Consider the following 13,314-nt stretch of genomic DNA (forward strand, 5'->3'; position numbering starts at 1 on the left):
GGTGGCTTAACAAGATCACATTCAAAATCTCAGGACGGATGACTGATGCATCAGTAGCACACAGTTATTTCTAATCTACTGATGAAAGGAATTTTGTCCTCCACAAAGGCGGCCATTGTTTTAGTTCCCAGTAACGTTGCTGTGAATAACATCTGCGATTTAGAAGATCATCATTCTGGAATTATCAGACAAGGGCCAAACCATGATGAAGATATTGAGTTTATAACCGGATTGAACCAGACTGCTTTGGTGAACGCTTGGTCTCAGTTGTGTCCTTCTTCTTCTGGACAACTCCATGAATCATACATCATGAATCACTGACAGGACTGAATCAAGATAATGTCGCTGTTTATGAGAAACGACTCACATTCGGTTGATCAAATCCAAACCATCTACTTGGGTGAAGTTAAAAAAGCGTTACTAAAACGGCCTTCTTTCATCTCCGTAATATCGCTAAAATTCGCTCCATTTTGTCCACTAAAGACGCCGAGATCATTATCCATGCGTTTGTTACGTCTCGTCTCGATTACTGTAACGTGTTATTTTCGGGTCTCCCCATGTCTAGCATTAAAAGATTACAGTTGGTACAAAATGCGGCTGCTAGACTTTTGACAAGGATAAGAAAGTTTGATCATATTACGTCTGTACTGTATATACCTTTATATACATATATACATACATATATACCTGTACTGTATATACCTTTATATACATATATACATACATATATACCTATACTGTATATACCTTTATATACATATATACATATATATACCTATACTGTATATACCTTTATATACATATATACATACATATATACCTATACTGTATATACTCTTTTTTTTTGGCAAGATGGCGGCGCCCGGACGGGCTGCGACACTGCGGTGCTCTTGCTAAAGATGGAACATTTGGCGGAAATGCCGGACAGTTCTGCAGACTTCATGGCTGGCTCGCATCGTGGTCACTCCGTGATCACGTACGACCGCCAGACACTTCTGGATATGGACATATTGGGCCGTTTTGGACTGATAGACGCGGGCGTGCTAAACATGCTAACTAGCATGGGGATTCGTCGGCGGCTACGTCCAGCGGCCTGTGAAGCAGGGGAGTCTAGTAGCAGCGGGGGCCGTCTACGGAGCAGACGCCAGCGGTGTGATCGGAAACGCGGATGTCGAGCGGGGCTAAAAACAAAGCAGAAGGCTAATCCCCACAGAACACCACTTTCCTCCATCCCGAAGACGGATTTAGATGGAAAATGCGAGACTACTGGTCTGGGTAAGGAGTCTGTTAAATTAGAACAAGTTTTTTCTGCTTTGAGTGTTTCAGAGTTGGACATGTGTTTTACTGAGGTGGCTAACTATGATGCGTGCAGTTTATCAAAGCAACAAACAAACAATCGGAAAATCCCCGTTACTGAGGTGGCTAACCATGATGCGTGCAGTTTATCAAAGCAACAAACAAACAATCGGAACATTCCCGTCGTATCAATTCCTAGATATGGTCGTAATTATACTGAATGCACTGGGCATAATAAACACAACATTATTAATATTGCTACTACGGATAATTTGATCAAAAATTCCCTAAAACAGCCCACTACCTATAATATAGGTTTTTTAAACATAAGATCATTGTCTCCTAAAACGTTGTTAGTTAATGATATTATCAGAGACAACAATCTTAACGTCATCGGTCTCAGTGAAACCTGGCTTAAACCAAACGACTTTTTTGCGCTAAATGAGGCATGTCCTCCTAACTTTACACATGCGCATATTGCCCGTCCGCTTAAAAGGGGTGGGGGGGTCGCACTAATATACAACGAAAACTTTAACCTTAGTCCTAACATAAATAATAAATATAAATCGTTTGAGGTGCTTACTATGAGGTCTGTCACACCGCTGCCTCTACACCTGGCTGTTATCTACCGCCCCCCAGGGCCCTGTTCGGACTTTATCAATGAATTCTCAGAGTTCGTTGCTGATCTAGTGACACACGCCGATAATATAATCATAATGGGGGACTTTAATATCCATATGAATACCCCATCGGACCCATCGTGCGTAGCGCTCCAGACTATAATTGATAGCTGTGGTCTCACACAAATAATAAATGAACCCACGCATCGCAACGGTAATACGATAGACCTAGTGCTTGTCAGGGGTATCACCGCTTCCAAAGTTACGATACTCCCGTATACTAAAGTATTGTCCGATCATTACCTTATAAAATTCGAGGTTCAGACGCATGTTCGTCAAACTAATAATAATAATAACTGCTATAGCAGCCGCAACATTAATACGGCCACAACGACAACTCTTGCTGACCTACTGCCCTCGGTAATGGCACCATTCCCAAAGTATGTGGGCTCTATTGATAACCTCACTAACAACTTTAACAACGCCCTGCGCGAAACCATTGATAACATAGCACCGCTAAAGTTAAAAAAGGCTCCAAAAAAGCGCACCCCGTGGTTTACAGAAGAAACTAGAGCTCAGAAATTATTATGCAGAAAGCTGGAACGCAAATGGCGCACGACTAAACTTGAGGTGCACCATCAAGCATTTAGTGATGGTTTAATAACTTATAAACGCATGCTTACCTTAGCTAAAGCTAATTATTACTCAAATCTCATCCACCGTAATAAAAACGATCCTAAATTTTTGTTTAGTACGGTAGCATCGCTTACCCAACAAGGGACTCCTTCCAGTAGCTCCACCCACTCAGCTGATGACTTTATGCAATTCTTTAGTAAGAAAATTGAAGTCATTAGAAAGGAGATTAAAGACAATGCGTCCCAGCTACAACGGGGTTCTATTAACACTGACACGATTGTATATACGGCGGATACTGCCCTCCAAAATAGTTTCTCTCGTTTTGAGGAAATAACATTAGAGGAATTGTTACAACGTGTAAATGGAATAAAACAAACAACATGTTTACTTGACCCTCTTCCTGGGAAACTGATCAAGGAGCTCTTTGTATTATTAGGTCCATCAGTGCTAAATATTATAAACTTATCACTTTCCTCGGGCACTGTTCCCCTAGCATTCAAAAAAGCGGTTATTCATCCTCTTCTTAAAAGACCTAACCTCGATCCTGACCTCATGGTAAACTACCGACCGGTGTCTCACCTTCCCTTTATTTCAAAAATCCTCGAAAAAATTGTTGCGGAGCAGTTAAATGAACACTTAGCGTCTAACAATCTATGTGAAACCTTTCAATCCGGTTTCAGGGCAAATCACTCGACGGAGACAGCCCTCGCAAAAATGACTAATGATCTATTGCTAACGATGGATTCTGATGCGTCATCTATGTTGCTGCTCCTCGATCTTAGCGCTGCTTTCGATACCGTCGATCATAATATTTTATTAGAACGTATCAAAACACGAATTGGTATGTCAGACTTAGCCCTGTCTTGGTTTAACTCTTATCTTACTGATAGGATGCAGTGTGTCTCCCATAACAATGTGACCTCGGACTACGTTAAGGTAACGTGTGGAGTTCCCCAGGGTTCGGTCCTTGGCCCTGCACTCTTCAGCATCTACATGCTGCCGCTAGGTGACATCATACGCAAATACGGTGTTAGCTTTCACTGTTATGCTGATGACACCCAACTCTACATGCCCCTAAAGCTGACCAACACGCCGGATTGTAGTCAGCTGGAGGCGTGTCTTAATGAAATTAAACAATGGATGTCCGCTAACTTTTTGCAACTCAATGCCAAAAAAACGGAAATGCTGATTATCGGTCCTGCTAGACACCGAACTCTATTTAATAATACAACCCTAACATTTGACAACCAAACAATTAAACAAGGCGACACGGTAAAGAATCTGGGTATTATCTTCGACCCAACTCTCTCCTTTGAGGCACACATTAAAAGCGTTACTAAAACGGCCTTCTTTCATCTCCGTAATATCGCTAAAATTCGCTCCATTCTGTCCACTAAGGACGCTGAGATCATTATCCATGCGTTTGTTACGTCTCGCCTCGACTACTGTAACGTATTATTTTCGGGTCTCCCCATGTCTAGCATTAAAAGATTACAGTTGGTACAAAATGCGGCTGCTAGACTTCTGACAAGAACAAGAAAGTTTGATCACATTACGCCTGTACTGTATATACCTTTATATACATATATACATACATATATACCTATACTGTATATACCTTTATATACATATATACATACATATATACCTGTACTGGCTCACCTGCACTGGCTTCCTGTGCACTTAAGATGTGACTTTAAGGTTTTACTACTTACGTATAAAATACTACACGGTCTAGCTCCATCCTATCTTGCCGATTGTATTGTACCATATGTCCCGGCAAGAAATCTGCGTTCAAAGGATTCCGGCTTGTTAGTGATTCCCAAAGCCCAAAAAAAGTCTGCGGGCTATAGAGCGTTTTCCGTTCGGGCTCCAGTACTCTGGAATGCCCTCCCGGTAACAGTTCGAGATGCCACCTCAGTAGAAGCATTTAAGTCTCACCTTAAAACTCATTTGTATACTGTAGCCTTTAAATAGACTCCCTTTTTAGACCAGTTGATCTGCTGTTTCTTTTCTTTTTCTTCTATGTCCCACCCTCCCCTGTGGAGGGGGTCCGGTCCGATCCGGTGGCCATGTACTGCTTGCCTGTGTATCGGCTGGGGACATCTCTGCGCTGCTGATCCGCCTCGACATCTCTGCGCTGCTGATCCGCCTCCGCTTGGGATGGTTTCCTGCTGGCTCCGCTGTGAACGGGACTCTCGCTGCTGAGTTGGACCCGCTTTGGACTGGACTCTCGCGACTGTGTTGGATCCATTGTGGATTGAACTTTCACAGTATCATGTTAGACCCGCTCGACATCCATTGCTTTCCTCCTCTCTAAGGTTCTCATAATCATTATTGTCACAGACGTCCCACTGGATCATTATTGTCACCGATGTCCCACTGGGTGTGAGTTTTCCTTGCCCTTATGTGGGCCTACCGAGGATGTCGTGGTGGTTTGTGCAGCCCTTTGAGACACTAGTGATTTAGGGCTATATAAGTAAACATTGATTGATTGATTGATACCTTTATATACATATATACATACATATATACCTATACTGTATATACCTTTATATACATATATACATACATATATACCTATACTGTATATACCTTTATATACATATATACATACATATATACCTATACTGTATATAGCTTTATATACATATATACATACATATATACCTATACTGGCTCACCAGCACTGGCTTCCTGTGCACTTAAGATGTGACTTTAAGGTTTTACTACTTAGGTATAAAATACTACACGGTCTAGCTCCAGCCTATCTTGCCGATTGTATTGTACCATATGTCCCGGCAAGAAATCTGCATTCAAAAGACTCCGGCTTATTAGTGATTCCTAGAGCCCAAAAAAAGTCTGCGAGCTATAGAGAGTTTTCCGTTCGGGCTCCAGTACTCTGGAATGCCCTCCCGGTAACAGTTCGAGATGCTACCTCAGTAGAAGCATTTAAGTCTCACCTTAAAACTCATCTGTATACTCTAGCCTTTAAATACACCTCCTTTTTAGACCAGTTGATCTGCCGCTTCTTTTCTTTCTCCTATGTCCCCCCCTCCCTTGTGAAGTACTGGCTGTCCAGAGTCGAGACCCAGGATGGACCGCTCGCCGGGACCCAGGATGTACCGCTCGCCTGTGTATCGGTTGGGGACATCTCTACGCTGCTGATCCGCCTCCTCTTGAGATGGTTTCCTGCGGACGGGACTCTCGCTGCTGTCTTGGATCCGCTTTAAACTGAACTCTCGCGGCTGTGTTGGAGCCACTATGGATTGAACTTTCACAGTATCACGTTAGACCCGCTCCACATCCATTGCTAGAGGGGGGGGTTGCCCACATCTGAGGTCCTCTCCAAGGTTTCTCATAGTCAGCATTGTCACTGGCGTCCCACTGGATGTGAATTCTCCCTGCCCACTGGGTGTGAGTTTTCCTTGCCCTTTTGTGGGTTCTTCCGAGGATGTCGTAGTCGTAATGATTTGTGCAGTCCTTTGAGACATTTGTGATTTGGGGCTATAGAAATAAACATTGATTGATTGATTGATTAAAAAACCACATTTGCTCGAAAGTGTTTGTAAAAAGTCTGTCGGCGCGAGTCTAAATGGACTCAGGTAACAATGGCAGCAGAAAGCAAATAAAAGAACAAAGGTCCCTGCATCTTCTCCAAGATGGTTCTGCTACCTAACTCAACGATTAGAGCTGAATGGGTGCTAGCACAGTGCGCCACAGTCTTCCTGTCAGGGCTTATTACAAGCTTAGCAAGAAAGATGAGATAGTGGTTGACCTATTTCTGAGCAGTTTGTTTCATGCCCCCTCACACGGACGCCCCTTCCTCCACGTCCATTCCGGGGTGGGTTTTTTTTTTTTTCAAGGCGTTTTTGCGGCTTCCTTTTTTAGTCCTGCGCCCACCGTCTTTCCAGAGTTGAGGTCAGGTCAGAGGCCACCTGGCTCATCCACGTTGCAGAGTGTGAGCAACCCGGCAACAAAGACCGCGACTGTTGGAGGTCTGTCACCCCCTGCCAAACCTTGGCCATAAGCCCCTCCCCCTGGAGCCTCTCTGAGAAGAAAACCCCTGCAGGGATGCTTCAATGGAGGTGGCGAGCACTTGAGACTCTGCAGCTGTAAAGTTTGGATGCTGTCACGGGTGGAGTCACACTGGGAACTCATCAGAAGGTGGAAAATAAAGGCGGTGACGCACCTCAGCTTTGCTGCGTGCACAAAGACGCTTAAAGGCGACGCCGAGGCCGCTTGTATGTCTTTTTGCATCGTCGGCTGTCAGGACTGGTTTTGTCATTGGACCCAAACGTCGCTTGATTCGCTGTTTCAAAAACATCTTCAAGCAGCTATAAATGACGCCGTGAAACAATACGCTATGAAAGCAGATGAAAGAGTATTAGCTTCTCGGCGCAATTGAAAATCCAGCACGTTGAGTTTTGCAGATAAGACTTGAAGGCTCTTCTCTTCTCCAAGACCCAACAAAGTAACGTGCTAGACCAGGGGTTCGGTCTTAAGAAGAAGTTTGTTATTGCGCCGCCTTTGACTAAGGTCATACCAAATTAACAGATGAGTGACTGTTTAAAAATAGCATGCTATTAATTCTTTTTTTTTTCTCCTCTCTGCTGGTAGATCTTAAAGGTTGACCTGATTTTTAATGCTAAACTATGTGGAGTGAATTAAAGAGGAGCGGGAGGTGGGGGGGGTTGGGGGGGGGCACGGAGAGTTTTCCTTAACCAGGTTTCATGTGGAAGCTAAAAACATATTCGATGTTTTGATAACGACATAAGCTTTTCCGGACTTTACGCAATTAAAATACATTAGAAGCATTTAAGTCTCACCTTAAAACTCATCTGTATACTCTAGCCTTTAAGTAGACCTCCTTTTTAGACCAGTTGATCTGCCGCTTCTTTTCTTTCTCCTATGTCCCCCCCTCCCTTGTGGAGGGGGTCCGGTCCGATGACCATGGATGAAGTACTGGCTGTCCAGAGTCGAGACCCAGGATGGACCGCTCGTCGGGACCCAGGATGGACCGCTCGCCTGTATCGGTTGGGGACGTCTCTACACTGCTGATCCGCTTGAGACGGTTTCCTGTGGACGGGACTCTCGCTGCTGTCTTGGATCCGCTTGAACTGAACTCTCGCGGCTGTCTTGGAGCCACTATGGATTGAACTTTCACAGTATCATGTTAGACCCGCTCGACATCCATTGCTTTCGGTCCCCTAGAGGGGGGGAAGGGGGCACACGGAGAGTTTTCCTTAACCAGGTTTCATGTGGAAGCTAAAAACATATTTGATGTTTTGATAACGACATAAGCTTTTCCGGACTTTACGCAATTAAAATACATTAGAAGCATTTAAGTCTCACCTTAAAACTCATCTGTATACTCTAGCCTTTAAATAGACCTCCTTTTTAGACCAGTTGATCTGCCGCTTCTTTTCTTTCTCCTATGTCCCCCCCTCCCTTGTGGAGGGGGTCCGGTCCGATGACCATGGATGAAGTACTGGCTGTCCAGAGTCGAGACCCAGGATGGACCGCTCGTCGGGACCCAGGATGGACCGCTCGCCTGTATCGGTTGGGGACGTCTCTACACTGCTGATCCGCTTGAGACGGTTTCCTGTGGACGGGACTCTCGCTGCTGTCTTGGATCCGCTTGAACTGAACTCTCGCGGCTGTCTTGGAGCCACTATGGATTGAACTTTCACAGTATCATGTTAGACCCGCTCGACATCCATTGCTTTCGGTCCCCTAGAGGGGGGGAAGGGGGCACACGGAGAGTTTTCCTTAACCAGGTTTCATGTGGAAGCTAAAAACATATTTGATGTTTTGATAACGACATAAGCTTTTCCGGACTTTACGCAATTAAAATACATTAGAAGCATTTAAGTCTCACCTTAAAACTCATCTGTATACTCTAGCCTTTAAATAGACCTCCTTTTTAGACCAGTTGATCTGCCGCTTCTTTTCTTTCTCCTATGTCCCCCCCTCCCTTGTGGAGGGGGTCCGGTCCGATGACCATGGATGAAGTACTGGCTGTCCAGAGTCGAGACCCAGGATGGACCGCTCGTCGGGACCCAGGATGGACCGCTCGCCTGTATCGGTTGGGGACATCTCTACACTGCTGATCCGCTTGAGACGGTTTCCTGTGGACGGGACTCTCGCTGCTGTCTTGGATCCGCTTGAACTGAACTCTCGCGGCTGTGTTGGAGCCACTATGGATTGAACTTTCGCAGTATCATGTTAGACCCGCTCGACATCCATTGCTTTCGGTCCCCTAGAGGGGGGGAGAGGGGCACACGGAGAGTTTTCCTTAACCAGGTTTCATGTGGAAGCTAAAAACATATTTGATGTTTTGATAACAACATAAGCTTTTCCGGACTTTACGCAATTAAAATACATTAGAAGCATTTAAGTCTCACCTTAAAGCTCATCTGTATACTCTAGCCTTTAAATAGACCTCCTTTTTAGACCAGTTGATCTGCCGCTTCTTTTCTTTCTCCTATGTCCCCCCCTCCCTTGTGGAGGGGGTCCGGTCCGATGACCATGGATGAAGTACTGGCTGTCCAGAGTCGAGACCCAGGATGGACCGCTCGCCTGTATCGGTTGGGGACGTCTCTACGCTGCTGATCCGCTTGAGATGGTTTCCTGTGGACGGGACTCTCGCTGCTGTCTTGGATCCGCTTGAACTGAACTCTTGCTGCTGTCTTGGAGCCACTATGGATTGAACTTTCACAGTATCATGTTAGACCCGCTCGACATCCATTGCTTTCGGTCCCCTAGAGGGGGGGGGTTGCCCACATCTGAAGTCCTCTCCAAGGTTTCTCATAGTCAGCATTGTCACTGGCGTCCCACTGGATGTGAATTCTCCCTGCCCACTGGGTGTGAGTTTTCCTTGCCCTTTTGTGGGTTTTTCCGAGGATGTCGTAGTCGTAATGATTTGTGCAGTCCTTTGAGACATTTGTGATTTGGGGCTATATAAATAAACATTGATTGATTGATTGATTGATTTTCAGGTGATGGAACACACAGACAATAGGGGCGGGGCCAGGAATTTAATTGCCTGCACGGTTGTTAACGTGCTTAACTTCGGGCGCACACTCAGCTTTCAAATAGATCCTAATTATTTCTCGTTTAAGGTCTTAGCATTGTCAGCTCTTGTGCTCGCTGACGATAAAACACTGTTCTTTCAAACTTCATCATTACAAGTACATCCAGTCGGCATAAGCAGCTCAGAGGTTAGCGCGCCGCTAAGTCTCCCGTCCATTTTTTGTTTTGTTTGAATAGTCTGGCGTGCGCTAAAGCAGATTACGTCGTCAAATCAAACTCCAACTGATGATTGTGCTCCTGAACAGTCAATTAGGGAATGTTTACTGTACCGCTCCTTGTTTCTGGGTGCTTGATAACACGACTCGAGATTGACAAGGATTTACGGGCAATTGCATAAACACCAATTACAAGCAATTGGAAGATGGGTTTTTTTTTTTGTCTTTTTCTAAAAATGGACGGCGAGATATTGGGTGTTTAATGAGGAGAGGCAATGACGGTCAGTCCTTGCATCGTAATATGCAAATCAGCCATTTCTGATAAAAACCACTGCTGCTCAGTGTTTGGGATAATTACACATTTTACACCAGGAGTCAAATAGAAATAACAACTGCACACTTCTGTAGATATGCACGTATATCACAACTGTGCTTTTTAAATAAGTTCCTCTTCAAATTAGAACTTTTTTGCAAGATTGAATCAACATTCGAATAAATCTAACTAAATAATCCACAGTTGCAGTCCTGCTTATTTTCATTAAGGAAACATAGAAAAACAGACTTCTGGATAATGAAAATTGTATCAAAAACACAACAGTAGAATCTACCTCAAGACACTACAGTAGTTTAATTATTTCCTTCAGAAGGTTATACTCGGTTTAGCTCGGTTGGTAGAGTGGCCGTGCCAGCAACTTGAGGGTTGCAGGTTCGATTCCCGCTTCCGCCATCCTAGTCAATGCCGTTGTGTCCTTGGGCAAGACACTTGACCCACCTGCTCCCAGTGCCACCCACACTGGTTTAAATGTAACTTAGATATTGGGTTTCACTATGTAAAGTGCTTTGAGTCACTAGAGAAAAGCGCTATATAAATATAATTCACTTCATTAACCGAGATTCTGGCGTTGATCCGGATCTGGATTAAGGATTGTCTTGAAATATTCTTTGCTATTGGAAGACGGGGCCTGGCAGAAGATTGCACTCTCCAATTGCTTTTCCAGTTCAGTAGTGTAATAATAATAGTATTTTCCTTAAATGTATTCTTTCACCCTGAGATGGGTAGGTTGTGAGTTCAAACCCCGGCCGAGTCATACCAAAGACTATAAAAATGGGAGCCATTAGCTCCCTGCTTGGCACTCAGCATCAAGGCTTGGAATTGGGGGTTAAATCATCAAAAATGATTCCTGGGCGGAGGCCCCTGTTGCTGCTCACTGCTCCCCTCACCTCTCAGGGAGTGATCAAGGGGGACGAGTCAAATGGAGAGAATAATTTCGCCACATAATGTGTGTGACAATCATTGGTACTTCAACTTAATTTAAGAATTACAAGTTGAAAATGCTTGTTTTCAGAGTGAAATATTCATTTCTATTTTAAAGGTGTTGCTAATTTCTAGATTTGTACATTTTAATTTAGGATGTCTCATCAGGTAAAATTATCCATCCATGCAGCTAGTTCATTTTATTTGATTTTCATGAAGGATCCCCATTAGCTGGTTGCCACAGCAACCCATTAGTCTCCCTGGGGTCCACAGACTGAATACAATTACAAGTAAAAGCATATAATTATAACTTCAAGCATCAATAAGAGACCAAGCAAACAATTTACAGTCACAGAATAATAATTGCCATACAAATATTACTACACAATACAAAACCAAACAAAATCATCCACACGCAAACTAATTTAAAAACTCAGATAAAATATTACTTCCCTTTTAAAAACCTGTTTACTTTGAATGTTTGTTTTCATTAGTCAAGTTTGTTCTCCGCCATTGTGCGCGCCTTTTGTTGCTTTTTTTGTAGTTATAGTGTTAAAATAAAATGTCTTTACCTTCATGCCTTGCCCGCTCCAACTTTCCTTTGCCTTCCAAAAAAACCAACCCCATAGTCCACGTTTTGACGATTATAGCTTCTTGACTCCTTGCAATATATCGACTTATTGTTGTTTAACTCCTTAAGAAATTCTGACATTAATGTACTTCTGTAGCTCCTTCTCTGCGGTGTCTGGTTCCTGCAACTCCTCCATGGCCTCCTTGCTCAAATGATGGTTATAGCTATCGATAATCATGACATGTTTATTTTTCTGCAAGTTTTTCATGCCAGCAAGTCAGATCCAAAATGATGTTTTGATCTGCAGTCAAAATATCACATTTCAATTCAATTTTGCATGTGAAGTCTCAATTTGCATGTGGATCATCTGACTGTTGGCCGTATGCTCTGTGATGCTGGTCACTCCAGCTTGTTCAGGTGTGTGGGATTGTAGGTGTGTTCAGGTGTGTGGGATTGTTGGTGTGTTCAGGTGTGTGGGATTTTTGGTGTGTTCAGGTGTGTGGGATTGTAGGTGTGTGGGATTGTAGGTGTGTTCAGGTGTGTGGGATTGTTGGTGTGTTCAGGTGTGTTGGATTGTAGGTGGGTTCAGGTGTGTGGGATTGTAGGTGTGTTCAGGTGTGTGGGATTGTAGGTGTGTTCAGGTGTGTGGGATTGTAGGTGTGTTCAGGTGTGTGGGATTGTAGGTGTGTTCAGGTGTGTGGGATTGTTGGTGTGTTCAGGTGTGTGGGATTGTAGGTGTGTTCAGGTGTGTGGGATTGTAGGAGTGTTCAGGTGTGTGGGATTGTAGGTGTGTTCAGGTGTGTGGGATTGTAAGTGTGTTCAGGTGTGTGGGGTTGTAGGTGTGTTCAGGTGTGTGGGATTGTAGGTGTGTTCAGGTGTTTGGGATTGTAGGTGTGTTCAGGTGTGTGGGATTGTAGGTGTGTTCAGGTGTGTGGGATTGTTGGTGTGTTCCGATGTGTGGAATTGTAGGTGTGTTCAGGTGTGTGGGATTGTAGGTGTGTTCAGGTGTGTGGGATTGTAGGTGTGTTTGGATGTGTGGGGTTGTAGGTGTGTTCAGATGTGTGGGATTTTTGGTGTGTTCAGGTGTGTGGAATTGTAGGTGTGTTCAGGTGTGTGGGATTGTAGGTGTGTTCAGGTGTGTGGGATTGTAGGTGTGTTCAGGTGTGTGGGATTGTAGGTGTGTTCAGGTGTGTGGGATTGTTGGTGTGTTCAGGTGTGTGGGATTGTAGGTGTGTTTAGATGTGTGGGATTGTAGGTGTTATCAGGTGTGTGGGATTGTAGGTGTGTTTAGATGTGTGGGATTGTAGGTGTGTTCAGGTGTGTGGGATTGTAGGTGTGTTCAGGTGTGTGGGATTGTAGGTGTGTTTAGGTGTGTGAGATTGTTGGTGTGTTCAGGTGTGTGGGATTGTAGGTGTGTTTAGATGTGTGGGATTGTAGGTGTGTTCAGGTGTGTGGGATTGTAGGTGTGTTCAGGTGTGTGGGATTGTAGGTGTGTTTAGGTGTGTGAGATTGTTGGTGTGTTCAGATGTGTGGGATTGTTGGTGTGTTATCGGGTGTGTGGGACTGTAGGTGTGTTCAGGTGTGTGGGATTGTAGGTGTGTTTAGATGTGTGGGATTGTAGGTGTGTGGGATTGTAGGTGTGTTTAGATGTGTGGAATTGTAGGTGTGTTCAGGTGTGTGGGATTG

General features: G+C 44.3%; 1 protein-coding gene across 1 annotated transcript; it reads left to right on the plus strand.

Moving 5' to 3' along the window:
• Positions 1–848: 848 nt before the first annotated feature.
• On the plus strand, positions 849–5,015 carry LOC133544221 (uncharacterized). The gene is made up of 2 exons (XM_061889361.1): positions 849–1,275; positions 4,601–5,015. The coding sequence occupies exons 1-2, from the start codon at positions 900–902 to the stop codon at positions 4,870–4,872; spliced, it is 648 nt and encodes a 215-aa protein (XP_061745345.1). The 5' UTR covers positions 849–899; the 3' UTR covers positions 4,873–5,015.
• Positions 5,016–13,314: the final 8,299 nt, after the last annotated feature.

Source organism: Nerophis ophidion, linkage group LG27 (genome assembly GCF_033978795.1).
Source record: "Nerophis ophidion isolate RoL-2023_Sa linkage group LG27, RoL_Noph_v1.0, whole genome shotgun sequence".
Taxonomy (NCBI): domain Eukaryota; kingdom Metazoa; phylum Chordata; class Actinopteri; order Syngnathiformes; family Syngnathidae; genus Nerophis; species Nerophis ophidion.